This window comes from Candoia aspera, chromosome 2, assembly GCF_035149785.1.
Source record: "Candoia aspera isolate rCanAsp1 chromosome 2, rCanAsp1.hap2, whole genome shotgun sequence".
In the NCBI taxonomy this organism is placed as follows: domain Eukaryota; kingdom Metazoa; phylum Chordata; class Lepidosauria; order Squamata; family Boidae; genus Candoia; species Candoia aspera.
In genome coordinates, this window is record NC_086154.1 from 40,070,179 (window position 1) to 40,098,163 (window position 27,985).

Genomic DNA, 27,985 nt, shown 5'->3' on the forward strand with positions numbered 1-27,985 from the left:
AAAGGATAAAACTACTTTTATTAAGTGTGACTATAGTAACAGAATTTTACAAGTCTGATTGTGCTATACCTCCCTTCCTCCATGCTTCTTCTGTAAATTAGGGAGGAGTCTGTCTGAGCCTCTTCCACATATTTTCTGTTTGTTGTAGACCTAAGATAGGTTTCTCCCCTCATCACTTTGGTAACAGAGCTCACATATCTCCATTAAGGTCATTTTCCTTTCTCTTTACACAGCCTCAACAAGCCAGAAAAGGCAAGAATCAAGCCACAGATGACAGATCTCATATTACAGAGGCTGACGACTTTTTCAGTGCTCAAAAGTTCGAATGATCCCAAATGTACTTGGAATGGCACTGTTATCTAAACAGGGACAAAGAGAATGCTTTTATGGTTCTTCCAGACACATGTTTCTAGAATTAGAAGATAGTTGTAACACCATGATCTGCTATTGGGTAATATTATGAATTTTTGAGTTATATAACCTGACCATATTCAGTTCATACCACTGCCCTTTAAGCTATGTTTACATCTTATTAAGGGATATAACTTTAATATGGGTAATCTATTCAGAAAGCGAATTCAACTCAGCATACACTGAGGATATCTTTAACAAGGAATGCAATTTTTTGTTTGCTTATTTATTTATGTTAATTTATTTGGCTGCCCATCTCAAAATCATGATTCTGGGCAGCTAATAAGTTAAAAACAACAGCAACATAATAAATACATAATCAGTCAACTAATAGTTCTAATCAACCTTTTGAAAGTTAAATTATAATGCTATCATAGCACTACATCCCTCAAACTATAATGCATATGAAATGATATAAAGATGATTATGGAGGTTACTGGAAAATTACTATCTTTTAACATTCAAAGAATGTTAAAAGTATTATAGCCACACAATCTAATAATGCTAAGTGTTTAATAAAACAGTTAACCTCAAAAATAACTTGACAATATTTTGTTTCCTTTTTTTCCCTATTTGGTTGTTGCTATTGCTGATCTCTGATCATAAATATAGAATTCAAATTCAAAATGTTTAATAAATAAATAGATGTTTCATAACTTTTCACTAAAATAATAGTGAATGGAGATAATTTTTTCATTAATTAAGAAGATATGAAGTAGAATAACATTACTAGATTTTTTTTTTAATCCGTTCAATCGTGTCCAATTCTTGGAGACTGCCTGGACAAGTCCTTGCAGTTTTGGCAAACTTTTTCAGAAGTGGTTTGCCATTGCCTTCTTCCTAGGGCTGAGAGAGAGTGACTTGCCCAAATTCACCCAGCTGGCTTTGTGCCCAAGGCAGGACTAGAACTCATGTTCTCCCAGTTTTTAGTCCAGTGCCTTAACCACTACATCAAACTGGTTCTCAGGAATATTTTAGTGGTATTTAAAAGACTTTTATTAAACGAACAAAAAAATCTGTGTGCATATATATGTTTCAAATACTATAAGGCAAGAATTAAAGTTTTTAATTTTTTTTGTCTTTGCTTCTAGTTTCATTCACAGTGTTCCTTGTGCATTTAGAAGGAATTCTCTCCATCTATGCAATATAATTAGGATTGAGACCTAGGGTATTGTTTTCCAAGGGATTTTTAAGGCAGAATTCACAGGACTGGGATCAAATCTAGCAGGATTCCTCATAATTCAATAGTATTCCCTTGGTAGCATTCTTGCAGAGTATATATAGAAACTGGCAAGTAGCTCTCAACAAAGCAAACTTTCATAAAACCATCACTGATCTAATGAAATACAACTGCAGGAACACCAGCTCACAAAATTCAAATACTAAATGCAAATTAAAGTTAAGAAAGTTTTCATCTTTAATGTCAATATCACATCGTCATTATTTACAGCACTGCTTTTCATACATACCTTGATTTACTGGAAAGGCTGGATAGCTCTTTCTGGGAAGAAAACTGCAGTAAATGAATTGGTTCTGAGATCGTGGAGGAATTCTAGCAGTAGTTTGGATATTATTTCCATAATTGCAAGCTATTTCCATTCCATTCATATTTGGAATGTTCCCATTAATTTGGATTATCATGCCCTAAAAGTGGACAAGAAAAGGTTATCATTCTAATAGATAAGTAAAAATTTAAATTACATTGACAAACAGATTTTGGAAACGCTGTGTTTTGAGATTAAATATTTGGAACAATCTTGCTGCTCCACTGAGTAAAAATTGTTAGTGCAGCAAAATACCAGAGCTTGTGTTGGTAACATTACAAGATGCCTTCTCTGTGACAGCACCTGCCCTGTGGAACAGCATCCTCTCAGAGATCTGGATGGCTCTGACCCTGTCAGCCTTTCACAAGGCTGTTTCCCCATGCTACTGATGTGCCTTTTCATGTCTGGGATTTATTGTTTGCCTTGGGCATCATGGCTCATTGTTTGTAGCTGCTGTTACCCTTGTATACCACCCAGAGTTACTATTATGAGATGGGGACCGTATAAATTATTTAAATAAATAAAGTATCAACTGTTCAGAATGCTTCAGAATCAGTTCCTCTTGCTTAAGAAATTCTATTAACAATTCCTATTTGACATACTTCATTTTCATTCTCGATATTTATTTCTGAAGGTATTGTAGTCATTGAAGGGCATTGTAGTACTCCCTCATTGGCACTGATCCAGAAATAGGACTCCTCAGAATGTGGACATTCATGCTGTAGAGAGCACCTAAAATAAGTAGAATGTTTATGACACCAGACCTTTAGAAGAAAAACAATTATTAATTCCACTGACAAACTACTATCTTCTTCATAGTTGTCATTTCGCTAATGATCATTTTATACAATTAGTATGATAACCATTATATCAACATGTTAACAAAATCAAAACTCAAGAGACACAATTAGGAATGCTTCACATATTTTTCTATTGTTTGCCTTCTGTTTATCCAGATTTTTTGACATCTAATGTGTAGGAATGACTTTTAAATCCATGGAAATAAGTTGGTTTTGAACTTTGCTGGCTTAATAGAATGTCAGATAGCTATATAATGTTTTCCTTTTATTTCACATGGCTTATTTCTGTTTACCCAAGACTGTCTGAAAATAAATATATTGTTCAAAAACAAAAATTGGTTGTTTTGGCTTTGGTTATGTTGAACGTGTCCTGGCCTGTTTCCTACAAAGATTTTTGACTAGTCCAAAATATGTATAATGCCCATGACTTTTCTTGGTATGAGTCTTGACTTTAATGTTTTTACAGTTTATTTTAGTATAAACAAGCAAATAAGCAAGAAAATAAATTGGTAATTTGTTTATAAGAATGGTCCCCATTTAACCTTATGCAAATCCTATTAGTATTCTCAGTAAACAGTAACACCCCAGTAATTTGTTCAGAAGAATGCCCACCTATCAGAGAAAAGACATAACTAATTTGGGTTGGTAGAAAACTTCCCAGATGGATTAAAGAAGGCAAGGAGCAAGCTCGCCAGTTTGTATTCCATAAATAGGAGTTTGGTAGGGATATGAAGCAAGAACTAGATATAGTTCTTCTGTGGCCTGTCATGTCCAGATAAAATTAGATAAACCTAATCAAGTTTTAATCTATTTAAAAGCACATAGGAATATATTATTTTGAAAGAAAAAAGAAGCTGTTTACTTCTAATTAATGTTCTTTATCTATGAATTTGTATCATTAGATTCTTGGCCTTCAGAATCTTCTGGATCTCCAGCTTGGAACCTGGCATTCCCAATCTTCCCTTCAGAGATGGAAGGAAATTCCACTTACATCTTTGCAGAAATTCATGGAAACTTCATAATGCATAGGGACAAGGGCAAGTTTAAAAAGTAAGGTGCACCAAGTAAATGGATGACTACAAAATAGAGAATTAAACTCAGCAACTTGTCATATTTAAAAAGGGGAGAATATATTTCACCAAAAAAACCCAAATATTGAAAGCTCAACTATTTAGTGCCCAAGTTGTCCTAACACCTTAGTGTCATATAGAATTTTTACATTTTGACTTAATTTTTTTACTTTAAATGTGATATGATAAAATAATACACATGACAGGTAATTTTTATATTAAGTTGCATTAGGGATTGCATGGGTTTTTATTCTTTTCAGATGCAGTGCTGTCTTACACTACTTCTATGTACAGTATAATATACAAGTTTAATTGTTAATTTTTTCACAAATAATTAAGCTTATGTGTGAATCCTTATAAAAACTGAAAATTGTTCAAAAAATACTTCTCCGACACTTTTTGAATGTCTAGATTGTATTCATTAGATTTACATAATCTGTGAAGTCTGTTATCAACTATCTAATTGTACAAGACAGTGAAACTGGTGAAAATTAACAAGACAATATTAATATTAGGTAATCATTATCTGTTCAGAATGGCTTATTTATAAGAGGGTTATAAAGTACAAAAATATTCCACCTGGTCTCCAAGGTACACCATCCACAGTAAGCATCAGCTGCAGCCAAGCAGTCTGTACATTTAGTGTATTGGTCACAAGCAGCTACTTTCACACGAGCAATCTGTGTAACAAAGAACAGAGAAAAATCAAGGTAGCAATTTTTAAAGAATTAAACTAATATTAGCAGACTCTTCTTTAATGAGTAACTGACTTCAGCAACTGAGCATCTTATACTAATAGAGGCTGACCAAAAGATTGGTGAGAGGAGTCATCGGAGTCTGGATGGCACCCAGCATTCCCTGCCATCCAATACAAATGAAACCTTAGATTTAGAAAATGGAAATGTTGGCTAGTTGGAGGCTCATCTGCCAGATTAAGTGGTCATTAATTTACTATAAATGGGGTTGTTCTCCCCCAAAAGGAGCAGTTTCATAGCTTGACAGTGCTTATAATAGAACTCTGTCATTTTTTGCTTTCTTTGAATTATATACAGTAGACATACTGTACATAGAAATCTGCCTGGGCAGAGATAATTTAGCTATAGTCATCCATCCACAGATAAATTTCCATCTGGATGTGTTGATTGTTTTATTTACTTATTTGATAAACAATCATAGAGAGTGTTCCTTTGATCTTAGAGTCTTAAAGAGTTTAGGACCAGTCCATTCTCTCCCATAGTTTTTTGCCTAGTTTTAAGATCATGTATGTATGCTCTTTTGATTATATTCATATCTAGCTCATTTACAGAGGAAACAGATTTGTTGCTGTAAAGTTCATGCTGCCTGAAAAATGTGGAGTAGGGGAGTGGTTAGTAAAGAATTGTAAAATAAATTCATTGATTGAAGTGTTTGTATACATGTCTAAGATGGAAAGAACCATAACCATTTAATATGATTTACATTTTTATCATTTTAATTATTCTACTATCCTTATTTTCAATATTATTATACATTCTGAATCTTCCAGACAGGAAGAAAGGAAAAATGTATATTTTAACAGAATGCTAAAATCTGTCTTCTATTTGCAAAAAAATAGTATCTAAGCAAAAGAACTTGGTAAAGGAATTCTATATTTCTTTTTTTTAATAGGTTCCTTAAGATGGTTACAAGTTCATCTTGCTGACTTTTGCTTTTCCCCTTTTTATGACAGTTTGGTTCTTTAATTTTTTTAAAATAGCTATCTTACAGATTATTTTTCAAAATTATATACATTTACAAACAGACGAATACACTTTGATAATGTAGCTTCATTATTCAGGTGAAACTACATTCTACTACATGAATTACACTAAATGGCAAAAAAGAAGGATTTTACCATTTTAGATGCTTTCCAGAATGATTAAAAAAAGATACACAAACAACTATACCTAGAAATGCAAAAACATCGTAAAATGCTTAAGAAGAGAAAATGATGAATATCAGTAACTGTAATTTGCTTCTAGATGTTTGTGAAAAGCTTGTACATTCTTTTATGGGTAACATATATTTGATACATGTATCCTGTCTTTCTTCCAAGAGCTGAGAATAGCATTTTTAGCTTTGCAAATATCCACTGCAGATATAAGTGAAGATGGGAGATGGAAACTGGCTCAAAAACATCCATTGACATTTCTTGCTAAGCATAAATTTGGATTTTTCCAGATCTAAAACACGGCTTGCTGTCTTAAGATGCCTTTATTTTATAAATATTAGATCTGAAAAGAATTTAATGCAATACTGCCATAATATGCCATTTGGATCAATCACTCAAAATATTTATCTAAATCATATTCAGAAGTAAGATAAGCCTTCTGTATTTGCAGTAGCATTGACCCCATTCAGAGTTATCGTGCTCCCTGATGGCCTTAGTTCCATATGCATTGATATGAGTGCACTCATAAAGGATTTCTGCCAATAAACAAAACCAGACTGACATTTCATTCTGACATAGGTTTGCCTTTGTTTGATGGAAATATCTATGGGCAGTTGAAATTTTTCAACCAGGGAATACAATTTCTCTCACAAGTAGATGATGTTTGTTCGGTATTTACAAAGAACTTGGCATGTTTTAACAGCTGGTTTTCTCCTATACTTTATTTATTAATGTTCCAAACCTTTTCATTTTAAAGATGCCATTCATAACAACAAAAGGCATCCTCTGTGAGCACAGACACAAATGTTGCATGGTTTCCACCAAATTATTACATCTTGTAATTTTAAAACTTAATCTTGCCTTACCTACAGTAGTTTACACATAGAACATATTGTGATTATATTGCAAGCAGAATACCCATTCCTCTTGCCTTGACAGTTCCTAAAATTAAATATTATTGCTAGCAATAGATTAATATGGTTTATACTATATCTCAGGAGATGGCAACACCTGGTCAAACTTTTCTATGCTTGGAAACTAAGCAGGGTTGGATTTGATTAGTACTTGGATCAGACCAAATCCAGGGCTATTGGGTAGTTGAAAAAAAATACCCCAGAAAAAAGGTAATGGCAAACCAATTTCATATTATTCCCAAGAAAACTACACAGAGGTGCCCATGTAGTCACCAGGAGTTGAGCTCAATTCAAGAGCATCTTTGTTTTGTTTTTTAAGCACAGGTAGTCCTCACCCAATGACTGCCCTGTTTAGTGACCATTTGAGGTTATGATGGGCTGAAAAAGTGACTTTACAACAGGTTCTAGCACTTACGACCATCACCGTGCCCCCACAGTCACGTGATCGAGATTTGGGCACTTCACAACCAGTGAGGGTTTACAGCTGTTACAGCATCCCACAGTCACGTGATTGCCATCTGTGTATTTCACAGCCAGCTACCAACAAACAGAGTCAGTGGAGAAGCCAACAGTAAAATCACAAGTTGTGGTCACGTGATGTCTCACTTAATGACTGTGGGTGATTTGCTTAATGACCACAGTGGAAGTGAGGTTTTAAGTCCATTGTGGCCACGTGATGTCTTGCTTAACAGCTGCATCAGTTAGCAATGGAATTTCCAGTCCCAATTTTGGTTGTTAAGCGAGGTCTACCTGTAAACTATTTTGATCAAAAATGGTTATGGGATAAATGATTTAGGGACAAGATACGAATTCTGTACACTAGAAATATGTATTAATTAGGGAATTACAGTTCATGAGGTTAAATACCAAACAGAAAATTATTGATTGTATATCTATTTCTGCAGATTAAAAAGGAATGTAAGTCAGAACACTGAAGCTTGGAGGAAATCCCAAATTCACTTCCTTTTCCACTAGACAGTTTAAAGATAATGACTGACTGATTGATCATAATGTGACATCAAGTTGGTGTCAACTCTTAGTGACAACATAGACTTTCTCCAGGTGAATCTGTCCCCAACCTGCCCTGTGAGTCTCCCAATAATGTACCCATCACCACTGTAATTGAATACAAACAGGAAAGGAAAGCACAATCATACAAGAGAAATGTGTCAGATAGCCAGCTCTCAGAGCCTTTCTCCGCTTGCAACTAACCATGGTACAAATATGCCTTGTAAGATCTGTTCTCCGCTGTGCCCCATTACATTGCCTTTATCTCATATCCAGCCCAACTGAATAATTAATCTTAACTGTACTGGTATTAAAGTTTTATTTTCCTTCTTGTTCTGACACCATCTAGGGCAGATTAAAGGTCTGTTAAATCTGTTTATCAGAAACATTCAATGGCCCAATTCACACATACTCCTAAATAATAATGTGCCTTCTTTCTTTCTGACTTAGTACAAAACATGAATCCTCAAATTATGGCTTGTTCAAGAAAATCTTGTCTCACCATTATCTGTCAGCGATGCCAATAAGAACTATCTCAAAAACTACACTGACAAACTTAAAAGAAGCCCAGTAAAGAATTATCTCTGCCTTTCCATGATCTACCCAAGCAAGAAAAATGTGGCATCCCACAGCTCTTACCATCTCTATATAGCATGATCAGTGGTGAAGGATGATGGAGTAATAATTTGGTAGCATCTGGAGTGCTACAGGTTGTCTACTCATGACGATGCAAAAGTGTAAATTTCAAGACAAGACAATAAAACCAACAATTATTCTGAAAACATTTATTTTAATAATATGTTATAAGAAAAACAGTCTTATTGTATCATCTGTGCAGCAGTGAAAAGTATGGTGTAGAAAGAGTTTGGAGAAACTCCATAATTGATTAAATTCAAACTTTCATATGGTTTAATCAGCCGGATCTCATGATAGTAGAAAGGTAAGTTTGTGAATTAATCTTACCTGATGAGAAGTCATTAAATACAGGTAACTGGAATCAGATGGATCAAACTGCATAATGGGGTGGACAGGTTCACTGTAAGCCACCATAATTGACTCCCTGCTTATAACCTCCATTGAACTGTTCAGATTAATCTGTAAAAAGGGAAACACTTTATATAACCTCCAATTTCATAAATTTTGAGGAAAAAGGAGAGAAAGAAAGTGAACATATCAAAGTTATTAAAAGAACAGTAGCATTATCTAGATTTTGCAAGAACTGTGGAATTTATTTATTTATTTATTTATTTATTAAATTTATATCACCGCCCATCTCCCCCGATGGGGGACTCTGGGCGGTTTGCAATAAAATAACACTAAAAACATAACCACCTAAAATTACCATTAAAATATACATAACAACAAATGTAAGATCCAAGTAGAGATGGATCACTAAGGGGTGCTATGGCGCCAGCCATCCCCTGGGGGAGCTATCGCTCTCCCCCTCCCAAGCAAGGTGGCAGAACCAGGTCTTCAGTTTCTTCCAGAAGTTCGAGAGCGAGGAAACCCGTCTCAGCTCTGGGGGCAAGATGTTCCAAAGGGCGGGCGCCACTGCAGAGAAGGCTCACCTCCTGGACCCCGCTGGATGAAATTCCTTTACTGATGGGGTCCGTAGCATGCCCTCCCTGCCTGACCGGGTGGGACGGGTCGATGTTATGGGGACGAGTTTTGTTTCAGTGTTCGTAATGGAATGACTAACTTGAAAGGTATTCAGTGAATAATTCCTATCATCTTTAACTTCATGATACAGAAGCCGGTTTGTAAGAAAAAGATGGTGCCTATTTGTAAACTAAACCAGCCATTAGCAGCATATGAAACTCTTGAATTACTATCAGCATTGAAATATGTGGTGGATTATTCTAAATCAAAAGTATTTTTAATATGCAATTAAAGACCACTGGATTAAAGAGTTGAAATAACCCATATTAACAAATCAATGGTTAAGCATCTTACAGAATATTTGGTTTCTCATGAGTCTGAGATGCTGCTAATTTTGTTCATGCTTATTGGATACCTCAGAATGTTTAATAAGGGTTACACATTATGCTGCTATAAATTGATGGAGGGGATAATTATGCATATGATATTGGCTTGCCCCACTGTTTCTGTTTGATTTAATATCCAGTAGTTTGTTAATGTGGTTTTAAGAAGAGTAAAAGAATTTTAAAATGTGGCTCTAATTATGAGCTATATAGCAACTATCTGAAAGTTATCAGTACATGAACCGCCCAGAGTCCTTCTTTTGGGGGAGATGGGCAGTAATTAAATTTGAATAATAAATAAATAAACATGAAGAACTATGGATTTATTGAGCATGGGGCATAGGGAAAGACACTGATACTTCAGATTTATAATCTTGAACTGATGACATACGTTCCCTCTCTGCTTATGAAGTGGGTCTTTCTGGACATAATGGAAAGACTGATCAATATTATTTGGTATGATCAAGGCTAAATGTCTTACTTAAACACACACACACACACATATTTTTTCTTTCCTTTTTCCTCCTGTTTAATTTTTCTTTTATCTTTTTGTATGCTAAAGCAATTTTTTTAAAAATACCAAAGAGATTCCTGGGTAGTTTTTAGACTGGAACTAGTCCGTCGTGCATTATTTAAACTAAGCAAGGTTTAACAAAACTGTATTTCAAAAGTATGCCTTGGCAAAATGTTTTATCTTCTTAGTTTTAATAGGTAATATTTTTTATGTAACACTGAAAGTGTTGCTGCTTTACATTTACTTTTGTTCTGTTAATGACTCTCTTGAATGTGCCATTGATAATGGCCCTTGTGATATGCCTTCCTCTGGTGTACTTTATCATTTACTGGACCATATTAATTGCCTATGTGATAGGAAATTATAATTGCTGCTTAGAAACTGGCTGAACATTGCCTATCCTCCTTTTACTGTCTTGTCTTGGATGGGAAACCTGAATTATAACTGAAATATTCTGTATTCTGTGCCAAGTAAGAAGGAGCCCCCAAGGTAAAAAGGCTTCTGGTAGTGCAGCTGTGGAGTACAATTAGATTATAGCTATCTCAACAAATTATCCTAGGAATAAAAGAGCTAGGAATTTTTTTCTAATGGAGGTTCAGCAGATAAGACTGCCATTTCTGATACAATAATGGAAAAAGAGCTGTTATTACTGGTTGAATATAAGCTGCGTGAGGAATGCAGTTCACATTCATTGCCTGTGCAGCTGACTCTGATGCCAGTTACCTAGCACTTTGTTGTGTAAACTGGGCCTCTGGGCAAATATCAAACCAGAGAACCTTAGATATCTTTTCCACCTGCTAGGAACATTTTTAAAGCAGTGAAGAAATTGGATTCCCTTCTTTTCTCCTCCTACTCTGATCTAATATTCTACATTATATGTTATTATCTTCAGACTGATATAAAACAGTTTCTAATCATGTTTCTCCATGAGAGGGTGACATCTATTTAACAGGCATAGGTGTAAGCAGCAGCTGGTTGCTACTGAGCTCTTCAGTAAGCAGCATTCAGTGAAGTTATTGCAGCTGCTGGCTGTTCCTGGCTTGCAGACAATTATGGTGCCTTAAGTCTTGCTCTTCGATGTATTGTTTCAACATGGATAAAGCAGGCATATTACACACATGTTTTCAAGCCTACTCTTCAGTTCAGGAATTAGTAGGACCAATCAGGAACTGACCACTGCAAGTGTAGGAGAGTGTGTTTTTCACAAGTACCAATCAAGAGAGGAAAAATTTATAAGAAGGCATTGTTAATAACTAAAAGCTGTGCAATGACATCTCAAGTACAAGCATTTATTCCTACAATATATTAAATAACATCTTGATTACACTCTAGCCTCAATCGCTGATTGAAAATTAAGAATTAGAAGATATTGTATATCCATATGCGACTTAAAGGAACAGCCAGTTCCTTCTTTATTGAAGAATGAAAGCCTGTGTGATGACTTTGACAAGTGATTAATTTTTCTGTTTCAGTTAAGAAAATCTTGGATTAATATGCCAGGCCAGTCTTACATTTCCCAAACATGAATTCTTTAATTTTATCAACAGGGTTGTAATCAAATAAGCTGCATCAGCATAACTTTGCCCACAGTACCGCATAAACATACTTTAACATTGGGGAACAGAATTATTATCTGGCTCACTTAAGCTGTTATCTACAATAACACTTTACCAAATACCTTATTAATAAGTCATGAATTTAAAGCACTATAACCCAGGGCTGAATGAAGGACCACAGGAAAGATAGATGCATATAAGTATACAATCAACTGAATTATCTAGAGCAGAGTTTCTCAGTCTTGGCTGGAGAATTCTGAGAGCTGAAGTCCACACATCTTAAAGTTGCCAAGGTTGAGAAACACTGATCTAGAGAGTAAAAAAATGTATGGTAAACCAATTACTTTGGGCAATATAGGATTCTGAATAGCATTACTAGCTTGGTGAAAATGCAGCCCAGATTCTTAGTTTCAGTTCTGTCCTGTGCAGGTCATTAAAAGTTTCTGGATAGATTTTGGCATACCAAAATACAATCTTCTCTGCTGTCAGATTACACTCAAAGATGACAGGTACTAAGAATAAAATTCTTTCCATTAACTATCATGTGGATATAATGATTATGAAATGCAGCTGCAGGCTCCCCACTAATCTTGACTACTTGAGACACAATGTCAAACTGAGAAATAGATAATAAGGCTTTTCTAGAGTAAAAAGAAAAATCAAGACTCCTTGCAATGTAAGCAGTATCTTCATTTTCCCCAAATATAGAAATGCCCTACGCAGCCTACTTTCTTGTTTAGCTCCCATAATAGCCATACCTATTATGGGAGCTAAAATTTCTCCAAGGTTCATTTCCTTTCATTGTTAAAAGAAATTCTACTTTTTAAAATTTATTTATGGTCAAAGACCAAAATAAGCTGTTCAGAGGATTTCTCAAAATTATGATTTCAAAATTATGGTTTCATAAATATACACAGGCTGTTCAGAAAATGTATCAATACTACATAAGCTTCAGGCTTCTTCCATCTAAAGATTATGAACATGGAAATATCATTCAACAGAGTTCATAAAATCCTTGAGAGATGGGAGATGAGATAAGAGAGAATAACTAGTATGGAAAGTAATTGCCTCACTAGAAACTTGAGTAATGAAGGAAGTTAGCCACTTGTTTAACCATAGATAAAATCATAGTTTGTTGAACAAACCACAGTTGACTTGGTTCATACCTTCTGTAAACTATGAACTATGGTTTATAAACTGCAACAGCTTAGCATGATGTAAATCCATCAACATGGCATTTAAAAACAAGAGGTTCACAGTCAAAAGATGGTCAATTGCAAAAACCCATAGATCCATCAGTAACCTTTTGGTATCCAGTTCATTTTACCTTAAGGAGTCTTCCATTTGCTGTTCCTAAAAATACAACTGTGTAATTATTGATACTAGAGACTGCCACTGATGTAAGGCCTGGTGAAGTAAACACTGGCTTTGCCTTGATAGGATGCAAAATTGATAGTGGATGTTGGAGATGTGCTGCACCACAGTCCAGTTGTTCTGGCTGCAACTGAAAAGAAAATAATATATTAGTGGATGTCATTTTATTTATTTATTTATTTATTTGTGGTTTCTGTGCTGCTCAATTCCTGAAGACTAAGTGGCTTACATCCACTAATACATCAAGACCACCAAGATTCATCAAACAGACATCCACTAAATATGTCACATAATGATGGTAGAGTAGTCCTCAACATTCTTAAACACTCTCCTGAAAAGTTAAGTCTTCATGGCTTAGTCCTATGTAGAACATGTTGCCATAGCCCAGACTTGAGATGACAATGGTATGAGTGACCATGGACAACACCTCCTGATCCAAGAATGGCTGCAAACTGGCACACAAGATGTAATTAAGCAAAGGTTCGCCTAGCCACAGCCTCTACCTACTGTCCCAGCAGATGCTGTGACTTCAGGAGGATCTGCAGGCTGTGAGCTTGGAATGCTATTTGCATCTAGTAAGATCTGAGAGAAAGGCCCTGCAGAAGGTCTCATCTTCAAGAGAATTCCTTTTGCACAGACCTCATGACAGGGCCTTCTACTTTTATGGAACAGCTTGGGCTCATATACTATATAATAACTACCTTCTCCCTAATGAATTTCTGTAATGAAGTAACATGGCCCTGGGAGAGAGCATTCAGGGGTGTTAGGTGTTGTATCTAGGCATGTTAATAAATGCTATTCAAATCCATACAGTTCAGTACTGTTATTTTTAATCTTCTGGTTTCATTTTGTTTTTATCTATACCACTTTCAGTTGTTTGGAATATAATGGCACAGAAATTTTAGTATAAAATAAAATACAGCTTTAACAAAAATTCCATGAACCCTATACTATAAATAAAAACAGCAAAGGTTCATATCCCCTTCCTAACTGAAAAGACAATTAGGAGTAAGGAAGATTCTTGTTTTATGATACATAGTGATCTAAAACAGAGATACATATATTTTTTATGTTCACTTTTTCTATTTAATGCAGACATTTTAAGGATGTTCAAGGAGGATATGGAGATGGCAGAGAAACTAAATTAATTATTTGCCTCTGTCATTCCTACAGAAGATATAGGACAGATACTTAAGCCTGTACTGACTGTATCAGGGAGGGAACTGGAACAAGTAAAACAAAATGAGGTACCAAGATATATGCCAGGATCTGAGAGACTACACAGTAACAAGTTTATAGATGATACCAAACTATTCAAATCAACAAAAATCTATAATAAAGAAATGAGCCTTAAAAGGTTCTCTTTGCACTGGGTAAATGATGAGCCAAGGGCAAATGCAGCTCAGTTTAAATAAGTATAAAGCTATGTAAACCTGTGGCAAGCAACACTAATTTCACACATACTCTGACGGGGTCTGAATTGTCAGTAATTAAGGGGAAAGATCTTGGAATCATATTAGGTAGCTCAATGAAGATGTTGACTCAGTGGGTAGCAACTTCCATGTTGGGCATAACTAGGAAATGGGTGAAAATAAAACTGTTAACAATAAGGTGACTTTAATCCCTGGGGATACAGACAAACAATTAAAATGTATAGTATGTGCATTTTCTTTTCTACCACATTTTAAATTGTATATATTCATGTTGATCTACTCTACAACAATGTTAACATTAAATAACTATATATTATGAAAGACGCTGGTAACATTTGCAAGCTAACAAGATATGCCTAAACTGCCCATGTTCTTTAATACTGCAGCAGTATTGCTGTATAATGCTGTATAATTTTACTTCATAAAAGTATCCACTGACACACAGTTCCAATTTCCTCAAAAAGACTTTATTTTATTTAACTCTCATGTTCAATTGATTGCATTGGGTAAATTAGCATACAAGTCTTGTACAGAATCAATTAGGTAATAAATCTCAAGTAGTGCAATGCAGGCCAAGCATATAAGGCAAGCAATTAAGTATCAGATATGTGAATTATACCTAATAGGAGGGGTGCCTGAAAGTAGGAGCAACTATATCAGAGTTGTCCTTGAAAACAGTCATAAAGTTGCTCCCCTGCACTTCTACAGAGGAGAGGGATGAATAAAGTGGCCAGTACAGCTCCAACACTATTAAGTTTTCAACTGGGAGAATTGTAAAGATTCCACTTTCAGCTGACCAACACTTCCCCCAATGGAGTAGGATCTTACTTAGGGTTACCTCCTTAGCTAGGATAGGAGCAAAGCACGAATGACTGAGTAGCATGTATCACTAGCCTTGTTTCTTTACAGAATCCAGAGAATTCTGTTTTACTGTTATATATGAACTAACCACTACAGGTACTCCTCACGTACCAACTGCAATAGGGTCTAGTAACTTGGTCACTAAGGGGCGTGGCCTTTAAGCGTGACGCCATGTGACCATACTGACTTATGACGTCAGAGTTCCAGCTGTAGTCATTAAGCAAATCACCACAGGTCATTAAGTATGATGCCACGTGACTGCGACTTGTGACTTCCTGCTGGCTTCCCCATTGACTTTGTTTGTCGGCTGTGAATGTCACAAATGATGATCACATGACCACAGGACGCTGCGACCATCATAAATGTGTGCCAGTTGCCAAGCACCTGAATCGTGATTACATGACTGTCAGGATGCTGTGATGGCCACAACTCTGAGGACCAGTTGTAAGTTTCGTTTTTCAGTGCCATCGTAACTTCAAATGGTCACTGAACAAGTGGTTGGTAAGCAAGGACTACCTGTACATGCAAAGCTAAACAGTCTTGTACAACTTAGCCATTTTCTGTCTGCCAAAAGCTAGTGGTTTTTGCAAGCAGCAGCATTATGTACAGTTAAAGTCTGAAATCAAGTCATTACTGGATTTAAAAGTGAAAAGGCCAAGAACCTTTTCTGAAAGGTTACTATACTCACTTGTCTATTAACTCTCCCCTTTCTCAACTCTGTACAGGCTAGTTTTTTTCCTGTTGCTTTTGTAGACATTAAAAAAAAGATAAATGTCTCACAGTACATTTATTCAGAAACTCCCCTTTGTTCAACAAAGTTTATTCATAAACATATGCTGCTTATGATTGCAGCCTCAGTATCGTTCCTAAGTATCTTTACTATTATCTGATAGGTAAAAAGTATTTACAGTCAAGTTTAGGCTAGACAGCATTCTGATTGGAAAAGTATGCCCAGTATGACTGAAAATCATTGTGAAAAATACAAGATCTATTTGAAGCAATTCTGCATACCCTAACCAATTATTTAATACTAACATTCTAATCAAGATAAAACCATGAATACACATTTATCGATAGTGTTTTTCTCTCTTGTAACAAGACTCAGGAATATAGAAGTTAGAAAAACATACCATTGTTTTAGTGCTTCTTATATTCAGATCATATTATTTAGAATGGAATTCAAATGTGCTTTTGAATTTTTATTCCTTTGTACTTCATTCAAAGAAACTACCTCAAACCAAGATATCAGAACTACTGAAATGTGTACTTGGACAGCACCTTCAGTAAATGGGACAAAACTATGCTGGCCCAGGTACAGAGGCTGAATCATAGACAGTTAGAAAAGTAGACGACGGTGGTGCTGGTGGTGGTGGTGGTGGAGCAGGAGCAGAGGTAGTAATAGCAGTGATAATGGCAGTGATGAATTATGTACCATTAAGTTGCTGTTGACCAACCACATAGACAGACCTAATATGATCTGTCCCCAACCTGGCCCTTCAGATTTTTCATCACACCCATCATTGCTGTAATCAAGGCCTTGCTGCTGATCATCTTTTTTTCTTTCTGTCCACCTTTCTGTGCATCATGGGCTTCTCAAGGGAGCTCACTCTCCACATAATGTGCCCAAAATATTACAATTTGAACCTGGTCATTTGTGCCTGGAGTCAGAATTCTGGATTGTTTTGTTCTATTACCCATCAGTTTGTTTTCTTGGCTATCCATGTATTTTCAGGCATCTTCTCTGACACCAAAGTTCAAAAGCATCAATAGTTTTTCTATCCCACTTCTTCAAAGTCCAACTTTTGCTTCCATAGAGGGTCACAGGCAAAACCACTGCCAGCATGATTCTGATCTTTGTAGGTACAGATATATCACAGCACCTGAATATCTTTTCTAAGGCTTCACTGCCATCCTACCAAGTGTAGTCTACTTGATTCCTGGTTCCTTTATTGTTAATAGTCGATATTAAAAGGCAAACCTATCCACCACTTCAATATCTTCATTGTCAGTTCTAAGGCTGGTTGCTGTACCTGTTGTCATTAGTTTGGTCTTCTTTATATTTCATCTTAATCCCGTTTCTACACTGTGCTCTTTGACTTCAATTGCTAGAGTTTCCAGATATCAGAGTACTGAAGGTTATTGATGTTTTTTCCTCCAATTTTAAAGCCACACTAATCTTCTTCCAATTCAGCATTGCTCAATATATTTTCTGCATATAGTTTGAATAAATAAGGACAGAGTATACAGCAGGCCTGCACAGCTGCCACCATTTTTTAAAGACTCAATAAATTTACCACCGCCAAACATTGCTGCCACCAGGAAGGAGCTGCTGCTGCTGCCGCCGCCCCAAAGGACACACTGCCAAGCCTTTCCAATGTCTCCAGGCCTCACAGATATTGCCAGCTCCAGTACTGCCACCTCTTTGCTAGCCACCAAACAGCTGATTGGCATGCCAGGTATTCTTTTGTGGCTCAAGGTTATTTTTAATTTATCAATGTGGCCTATTCCCTTCTACAAGTTGTGCAGGCCTGGTATACAGCCTAGTCTCACTCCTTTGCTGACCTGGAGCCAGTCTGTTTTGCCATGTTCCATCCTGATTGTGACTTACTGTCCTGGGTATAGGTTTTACACCAAGACAATGAAATGTTCCAGGATTCCCATTTTCCTAAGGACATCCCACAGTTTGACATGCTTGATACCATCAAAGGCCTTTCTATATCAGCGAAGAACATGCTTTGGTAATTTGGCTTTCTCAGTTATCCAGCATTCATCAATAGTAATGTCTCTTGTTTTTTGGCCTAAAAACAACTTGAACATCTGGCAGCTCCCTTTCCAGGTATGGCTCTAATCTGTGTTGGATGATTCTAAGCATTATTTTGCTAGCATGTGAAATCAAGGATATCGTATGATAGTTTGCATGCTCTATTAATTCTCCTTCCTTTGGAATTTGTGTGTAGATTGATCTCTTCTGTCAGCCATTGTGTTCTTCTCCAGATTTGCTGACATAGTTTGGTTAGAACCTTTACTGATCCTTCTTCTGTGGTTTGCCATATTTCTGTACTGATTCTTTTGTACTGTTTCTTCTTCTATTGTTTGCCATGTTTTTGTAGATATTTCTGTAACCTCCCAACTTGGGAATGACTGCGAGTGCTTATCTAGCTTCATGTCGTAGTACTAGAAATTATTGAAAAATAGGGCATATATTCTGAGGAATCTTGGATGTTGACATCTCTACTGTACACTATTTCAGTATACTCCTTCCATCTTTGTTTGACCTCCTGTGAGTCAGTTACTATCTGTCCACTGGTATCATTTAGCATACCAATTTGAGGTTGGAACCTGCTTCTGAGTTCAGAGGTCTTTCCTTGTTTTTCTGTATCTGTTTCCATCCTCAGTGTCTTTACAGATGTCATAATACGGCTTCTTGTCTCTTCTAACAGCTCTTTGAAATTCTTTGAGATCATTGCCTTTCTTGGCTTTGCCTTCTCTTCTTGGCAAATTTATATCCTTTGTTTTGACATCTGGCTCACTTTCTTCTGTTTCTTGATCTTTGGCATTCTCTTTCCTCATTCATCCTTAACAACTTCTTTGATTTCATTCCATGGTTCCTCTGGTTTCCTATCAGTGAGGTTCAGGACTTCAAAGTGATCCTGATGTTTTCCTTGAAAATGGTGGATAAATACTCAAAATCATATTGTAGAAACTAGTTGGCTTTTCTTCAACTTTAGCTTGACTAGGCATGTGAGTCATTTGTGATCTGTTCCATTGTCAGTCCAAGTTACATCTTTGCTGTTATAACTGAACTCTTCCACCTCTTTGAACTAGTAAGATACGGATAGTCCTCAACTTATGACTACAATTAGGACTGGGATTTCTGTTGCTAAGCAATGCGGTCATAAAGTGTGACATCATGTGACTGCATGGCTTAGCAACGGCAATCCAGGCACTCCCCTTTGCCATCATTAACCAAATTCCACTGGTTGTTATCTGAGGACCCACCCCAATCCAAGCCATTCCGGGCTTGCTCCCTCCCAGCCCCGAGCCTCAGTAAGGTAAGGGACTGCCTCCAACTCCCCCCACCTACCTATCTCCTCCCAAGGGGGCCAAAGGGATAGATGGGGGAGATAGGTGGATGGTGGGAGTTGAAGTGCCCTGCAGTTGTATGTGCAGGTGGGCTGCCAAGCACCCAAATTTTGATCATGTGACCATGGGGGCTCTGCAATGGCTGTAATTTCAGGGACCGGTCATAAGTCCCTTTGTTCAGCACCACCATAACTTCAAATGGTCACTGAACGACGGTTTTAAGTCGAGGACTACCTGTATTCAATTTGATTTCTGTGTGCTCCATCTGGTAATGTCTATACTGTATATATAGGCCTCATTCTGAAGACTGCGTTAACAATGAAGAAATCATTGGATTGACAGAAATTAAGTTGTTCTTCTGCTTAATTTCTGTTTCCAAGGCCATATGGTCCAACTACTTTTCCCTCCTTACTATTTCTAACTTTGGCATACCAGTCTCTAGCCACAAGCAGTACATCTTGCCTGCATGTTTTGTTCACTTGAGGTTGACCACACAACTCACTGAAGTCTTCTTCTTCTGTATCAGTGGTTAGAACATAATCTAGGACAATCATCATATTAAAGAGTTGTCCACAACGCCTAATTTATATTACCTGGCTATTGACTGCACTGTGTTCAAGTACTGTCTTTACCATTGCCTTCTCCCGTGCAGCATGAGATAACGCCTTTGCTATAGTCACTAAAGTGATCATCTGCCTCCAGCACCCTCCTGTATCACAGCTGTCAGTGCAGATACCTGCTTCCTTTAGCTGGACAGCTAAGATGACCTTTTTGTCTTGGGTGGCCCTGCTGGGAGTATATGTTCTTTGTGAATATTCTCAGTGTTCTGTACTCTTCCCTCCAAGGAATACCCTTCTTCATGACAGGAAGCCTGTTTGGGGGGAGATGGGCAGTGATAGAAATTTAAATAATAAATAAATAAATAAATCTTTTATCCATTGCAAGTGCCAAAAGAACTAAACATGACCTCCAAGATATAGCCTAGTATTTAAGATATAAAAGAAGAAATAATATGTTATCATATGAGGATCTCTGTTGTTGTTTATTCGTTTAGTCGCTTCCGACTCTTCGTGACTTCATGGACCAGCCCACGCCAGAGCTTCCTGTCGGTCGTCAACACCCCCAGCTCCCCCAGGGACGAGTCCGTCACCTCTAGAATATCATCCATCCATCTTGCCCTTGGTCGGCCCCTCTTCCTTTTGCCCTCCACTCTCCCTAGCATCAGCATCTTCTCCAGGGTGTCCTGTCTTCTCATTATGTGGCCAAAGTATTTCAGTTTTGCCTTTAATATCATTCCCTCAAGTGAGCAGTCTGGCTTTATTTCCTGGAGGATGGACTGGTTTGATCTTCTTGCAGTCCAAGGCACTCTCAGAATTTTCCTCCAACACCACAGTTCAAAAGCATCGATCTTCCTTCGCTCAGCCTTCCTTATGGTCCAGCTCTCGCAGCCGTATGTTACTACAGGGAACACCATTGCTTTAACTATGCGGGCCTTTGTTGTCAGTGTGATGTCTCTGCTCTTCACTATTTTATCGAGATTTGTCATTGCTCTTCTTCCAAGGATTAAGCGTCTTCTGATTTCCTGACTGCAGTCAGCATCTGCAGTAATCTTTGCACCTAGGAATACAAAGTCTTTCACTGCTTCTACATTTTCTCCCTCTATTTGCCAGTTATCAATCAAGCTGGTTGCCATAATCTTGGTTTTTTTGAGGTTTAGCTGCAAACCAGCTTTTGCACTTTCTTCTTTCACCTTCATCATAAGGCTCCTCAGTTCCTCTTCACTTTCAGCCATCAAAGTGGTATCATCTGCATATCTGAGATTGTTAATGTTCCTTCCAGAGATTTTAACTCCAGCCTTGGATTCCTCAAGCCCAGCTTGTCGCATGATGTGTTCTGCATACAAGTTGAATAGGTAGGGTGAGAGTATACAGCCCTGCCGTACTCCTTTCCCAATCTTAAACCAGTCCGTTGTTCCGTGGTCTGTTCTTACTGTTGCTACTTGGTCCTTATACAGATTCTTCAGGAGGCATACAAGATGACTTGGTATCCCCATACCACTAAGAACTTGCCACAATTTGTTATGGTCCACACAGTCAAAGGCTTTAGAATAGTCAATAAAACAGAAATAGATGTTTTTCTGAAACTCCCTGGCTTTTTCCATTATCCAGCGGATATTGGCAATTTGGTCTCTAGTTCCTCTGCCTTTTCTAAACCCAGCCTGTACATCTGGCAATTCTCGCTCCATGAATTGCTGAAGTCTACCTTGCAGGATCTTGAGCATTACCTTACTGGCATGTGAAATGAGTGCCACTGTTCGATAGTTTGAACATTCTTTAGTGTTTCCCTTTTTTGGTATGGGGATATAAGTTGATTTTTTCCAGTCTGATGGCCATTCTTGTGTTTTCCAAATTTGCTGGCATATAGCATGCATTACCTTGACAGCATCATCTTGCAAGATTTTGAACAGTTCAGCTGGGATGCCGTCGTCTCCTGTTGCCTTGTTATTAGCAATGCTTCTTAAGGCCCACTCAACCTCACTCTTCAGGATGTCTGGCTCTAGCTCACCGACCACACCGTCAAAGCTATCCCCGATATTGTTATCCTTCCTATACAGGTCTTCTGTATATTCTTGCCACCTTTTCTTGATCTCTTCTTCTTCTGTTAGGTCCTTGCCATCTTTGTTTTTGATCATACCCATTTTGGCCTGGAATTTACCTCCAATGTTTCTAATTTTCTGGAAGAGGTCTCTTGTCCTTCCTATTCTATTGTCTTCTTCCACTTCCGCGCATTGCTTGTTTAAAAATAATTCCTTATCTCTTCTGGCTAACCTCTGGAATTTTGCATTTAATTGGGCATATCTCCCCCTATCACTGTTGCCTTTTGCTTTCCTTCTTTCTTGGGCTACTTCTAGTGTCTCAGCAGACAGCCATTTTGCCTTCTTGGTTTTCTCTTTCTTTGGGATGTATTTTGTTGCCGCCTCCTGAACAATGCTGCCAACTTCTGCCCAGAGTTCTTCCGGGACCCTATCTACTAAGTCCAGTCCCTTAAATCGATTCTTCACCTCCACTGCATATTCCTTAGGAATATTAGTGAGCTCATATCTAGCTGATCTGTGGGTCTTCCCTAATCTCTTTAGTCTGATCCTAAATTGTGCAAGAAGAAGTTCGTGATCTGAACTACAGTCAGCTCCAGGCCTTGTTTTTACCGACTGTACAGATGTCCGCCACCTTTGGCTGCAAAGGATGTAATCAATCTGATTTCGGTGTTGTCCATCTGGTGAAGTCCATGTATAAAGCCGTCTCTTAGGTTGTTGGAAGAGAGTGTTTGTTATGCAGAGTGAATTGTCTTGGCAAAATTCTATCAGCCTGTGTCCTGCTTCGTTTTGTTCTCCCAGGCCATACTTACCTGTAATTCGAGGTGTCATTTGACTGCCCACCTTAGCATTCCAGTCTCCTGTGATGAAAATAACATCTCTTTTAGGCGTGTTGTCCAGTAGTTGCTGCAGATCCTCATAGAACTGCTCTACTTCAGCTTCTTCAGCATTTGTGGTTGGGGCGTATATCTCTACAAAATGTATTTTTCATTTCTACATTAATTATATTATTTTAAAAAACTGCTCTCATATTTGAAGCAATGTTTACATTTCTTCCTTTAAGTTAGCAAATTTCCTTTTATTATTTTACTATTCCTTTCATTGTTTTATTTAACAGTTCTTCCATGATATAGCAAATATTTATATATATATTGTAATCATGGTCCCATGCCTCTTTCATAATAATTGCAGTGAGGTTTTTAATAATAAAACCTTAACAGATAGTCTGATCCACTGATAGTAAATTGTAATGGAATCTATCTGGTTCATGTGAAGTGTAGGCTGTAAATTGCATTTGTGAATGTAACACCTTAGCCCCAAATTCACCTCACCTTTCATAGAAGAGAAACAAATAAGCAAGGATAAAGCTTCTAACTCCCACTAAATTGAGAATATAGTTTATTGTGTCCAAGCAAGCCAGAATAATAAACCAACTTAAAACACTACTATGCCTTCTGAACCCTGACTTGACTGGTCATGTTAAGTAATATATATTTAGATGAAGTACAATACTCTCTTCCATGCTGGTTGATTTACCACTCACATAAAATGGAAAGTCATTTACTGTCATGTACTGTACATATTTGGGGGTGTTGACGACCAACAGGAAGCTCTGGCGTGGGCTGGTCCATGAAGTCACGAAGAGTCGGAAGCGACTAAACGAATAAACAACAACAACTGTACATATTACTCCTTTCTCATAGAAAAGGAAATGAGGAAAATACCAGCATTTTTTGAAAGACTACACAATGCATAAAGTCCCCTACTGTACTCATACACTGTAACTGCTATACTGATTCTTGTCTACATTAGCGATTTGCATGAAATGTCTTATGGAAGCCATGTGAATAACAAGCCAAGCCAAGGAGACAATACTGATGCTAACAACAAGCATTGTATTATTAGACTTTCAGACTAATAATAGATTTAACATATTGCCTTCCTTAAAAAAAAGTGTATTTAAGGAAGGCAATATGAGGCAATTTGCACTGCAGAAGTAGAACTGTCCTTGTTGAATCACAGAGGTGATGAAATCCTAATCAACAAAGCTCTTTGCATTATTCCAAGGCCTCATCCATTGCTCTGTGGCCAGTAAGTAGAAAATGCAAGGGCAAGAACCCTTTTCCTATGCTTTCAGTAGACTAGAAGCATGTGCAAGAAACTCTTTAAGCAGAGTGATGCAAAACATCAATAGTGTATCCCTTCAATTTTAAAGAACCGCAGGTAATATTACTTCATGAAGTAGTTTTAAAAAGGTGCTTTCCACAACCACTGAACTAAAAAACCCCTTCAAAACTGCACACAGCCCTAATAATTTAGCACAGCAATAAAATACTTGTGCCCCTCCAGATATTGCAACCCTAAGCTCCTAGTATTCCTCAACCCTAGCCACACTAGATGAGCCAATATGGGGCCAGGACCTGTAGTTCAGCAACATCAAGAAAGTCACAGGTTCCCGATCTCTATCTTCATGAGATCTCAATGAATGGTTCTCAATGAATAAACCAGGTAATCTGAAGGATGGATGGACAACTACCAGGACACCACAGACTCTTCCCAGACTGTAGGTTTCAGCTGAGTTCATACACTTTGGTCAGCCATAAACCATGGTTTCCATATATCAATAGCGGAATTCCATAACAAGCTAATGCAAAAAACAGAGAAGATTTATTCTAGCAGCCTTTCTCAACCTTTTGACCCTGGGGGAACCCTATTTTCCTCATTTTTCAGGCCTTGGGGAACCCTTGCACATTCAGGCTCAAATATAGGCCAGAAGTTACAAAATTATTATATACATTTCATGTGAGGGCTTGTATATATGCATTTGTGTTCTTAAATGAAAAATAATGAAACTTACCTCTTTAATGTGAAGTTGCCTGAATTTGAAATAATTTTTTAAATAAATCATGATCTCCCAGGGAACCCCTAGTGACTTCTAGCAGAACCCTAGGGATCCACGGAACCCTGGTTGAGAAACCTGCACTATAGCAAAGAAATCTGTTGTAGATATATTTGTAGGCAGGGCAAAGTTCAATTGTGGCTTCACTCCAATGTCATCGAATATACATATACATACATACATACATACATACATACATATATATATATATATTCACATTTCTATTACCGCCCATCTCCCCCCAAAAGGGGGACTCTGGGCAGTTTACAATAAAATTCTCCTTAAAACTCAACATATACAGTTGTTTTCTCCCATGTAAATGAATTCTATTATTATTATTATTTTTATTATTTTGTTTATATGAGTTCTTTAACTGCTTTAAGTATTCTTCCAAACAGAAAAGCTGCAAAGAAATTTAATTATTTAATTTAATTTAATTAACAAATTATATATATATATTTACCTTTCTGCCCTGAGGGCATTGAAGGCAACTAACAATAAAACTAGTTATTTTTAAAATATACTTCTAAATGTGAGAAAAACAATTAAAATACTAATTAATCAAACTGAAAATACCTGACAAAAGAGGAATATCTTAATCGCTTTCCTAAATGAAAAAAAGGAGGGGCTAAGGACAACTTTTAAGGAGTACATTCCATAGCATGGGAACAATACAGGAGAAGGCCCCCTTAAATGTGCCTCAAACAGACCTCAGAAAGTGAGGGTTTCTTTAAGCGGGCCTTTCCTCCTAACTTAGTGACTGGGCATGTCTCTCAGCTTGTCAGGCTCTAAACTGTTCAGGGCTTTAAAGGTCAAATCCTTCATCTTAAATTGTGCCTGAAAAACAGCCAGCAATCAGTGCAAGTCTTTCAACTTGGGCACTAATATATTTTTGTTGGCAGACTAGCTACTGTATTTTGCATCAAGTAAAAATTCCAGACCACTATTAAAGAATTAGAGACCCTTGAGATTTAACTGTTGCCAGGTTGACTGACTCACGAATGATTGTAGCTGGTACATGAAACCTAATTGTGCAAATATACTCCTTGGAGAATGTAACATGCAGTGCACAAAAGCAATATCAGCCTATTCTATGCAGGTGCAAAGGAATCAGAGAAGTAAACATTCTTTGGTGCCCTCACTACTGTGCTCCAAATGGGCTTTAGTCTAGGCTTGATCCAATTTGGTAGAGATCTCCCTCATGTATGTCCAAGTTGTCATTCTTTCTCTTTCATTGCTCTCAATTCCCCCATTAAATCAGGGGCTGGTTTGCCTCAATGAATGGGAAAGGGAAACTGTGCTTAGAAGTGATCATGTCTATTGCCTGGGCCACTTCACATTCCACAGATTTACCTCAAAAATCAATAACAAAGGAGCCAGAAAAATCCTGAATGGCTTTCAGGAAGCTATCCTTACCTAGTTTTATCTAGTCTTACCTTAGCCTTGAGTCACTCCACTACCTCTGGAAAGGTTCATACCAGCAACCATCCTAAAGCTGACCAGAGAATCAAGGATCTGACCACGACAACTAAATTACACAGAGCTGCTCTAGATCTCCAAATCCCCTCACATCAAATCTAGAGTATAACTTGCAAATTGCACTAAAGGACAAATTTTAAGTAAGAAAAATTCTATTTCCTCCTTGGGAATAGGCTACACCAGACATAAAATTGCACTAGAGTATGTTCAAATGCTAAATTTATTCATTTGAAATAAAAATTATGAATACTTTATAATATAGAAGGCCAAGTTTAAAATGAGGAAGAAGAAAGAATGGCAAATTAACTCTTAAAGCAGAGAAATAAGAGAAATGAAAGACAGGTGGCTGGATAATATATTTAGCTAATAAGTTAGCAGATCATTCAGACTGGGAATCTTTGGGTTTTTTAAAAAAACTTTAAGACTTCTAATTATGACTAACATCTTTTTTTTTACATTCTAAAATGTATGTATCTTCTGTGGGACACAGTGAATTTTCACTTCATAAATCCCTGTATATTATTACAGCAATTCAGTTTTCCTGGATATTGTCTTCTTGAAACTAGCCAGGGCTCAATAGATGGTTCCCACGATATGATATCAGCCTTTCCGAACATGAGATTCTCACCCAGCATGGTCATTGCTGAGAATTCTGGGAGCTGCAGCTCAAGTCTGGGAAGGCTATAATATATGTTAATTTAAGTCCAATTCTCCTTCATGTGCTAATAGAATACACCGGATTCTATTCCTACTGAATGATGTAAAAAATCTTGCATCTTCCTATCTGTGAATACTGGGGCTAGAAATGAAGCAAAGAGGCTTTTAGTACCTTAAATATTAAGTATAAAATATTATACACTAAAATTTATCCTTTTTATCAATTTTTCCCCTCCATGAATATTAATAAAACATACTGCTTAAATATTTCCATGGCCTACATACTTCTAAAGCAACTGCCTTTTTTCATCATCCACTGCTTTTCCAAAGGGAAAAAGAAAATAAAGTGGAAAGTTTGTGGCTTAAATTGTGATGATGGTAAGACAATACATGAGTTTCCTAGTGAGAAAGGGATAGGACAACTGAATTAAAATTGTCCTAAGTGAGATATTTCACTGACCTGCCTTTTAGTTTCCTGAAAATGAGAAATGAATAGGAAAAGAATTGGAAGACAGTGTTCCCTACAGGGCTGCTGTTATATCCCTGACAGCAGGGCAAAAATCTCTCAAGCACTTGATTACTTAGGAATGTGGTTTCTTGAAAAAAAAATTAATTTGACCATATAAAGTCTAGAACATAAACAAACAAGCAGCCTTCATTACGTCAAGATGAAAAGGGCGCATATCTTATATAACTGTAGCTAAGCACATCACATCAAGTGGCGTCACCGATTTGGTTGATCACAAAAAAAGGTAAGCAGGGTTGGACTTTATCAGAACTTGGATGGGGCCACTATAAAATTCAAGTACTGTAATCTAGATCAGGATTTAAAAAATAAAAAAGGCACAAAACAAGCCAAAAGAAAATTGTTTCCTTTTGTTGCCAGGGAAACAATGTA

At 37.1% G+C, this 27,985-nt stretch overlaps 1 protein-coding gene across 1 annotated transcript in view; it reads right to left on the reverse strand.

The window, feature by feature from the left end:
- PLXND1 (plexin D1) overlaps nucleotides 1-27,985 on the reverse strand; it is a 193,069-nt gene that overhangs the window by 130,879 nt on the left and 34,205 nt on the right. Inside the window, exons 2-6 of the mRNA XM_063291644.1 lie at nucleotides 13,036-13,212; nucleotides 8,620-8,751; nucleotides 4,405-4,505; nucleotides 2,558-2,687; nucleotides 1,881-2,055 (exon numbers count right to left, since the gene is read on the reverse strand). Of these exons, the coding sequence (XP_063147714.1) occupies nucleotides 1,881-2,055; nucleotides 2,558-2,687; nucleotides 4,405-4,505; nucleotides 8,620-8,751; nucleotides 13,036-13,212 (715 nt within the window). The remainder of the gene's footprint in view (nucleotides 1-1,880; nucleotides 2,056-2,557; nucleotides 2,688-4,404; nucleotides 4,506-8,619; nucleotides 8,752-13,035; nucleotides 13,213-27,985) is intronic.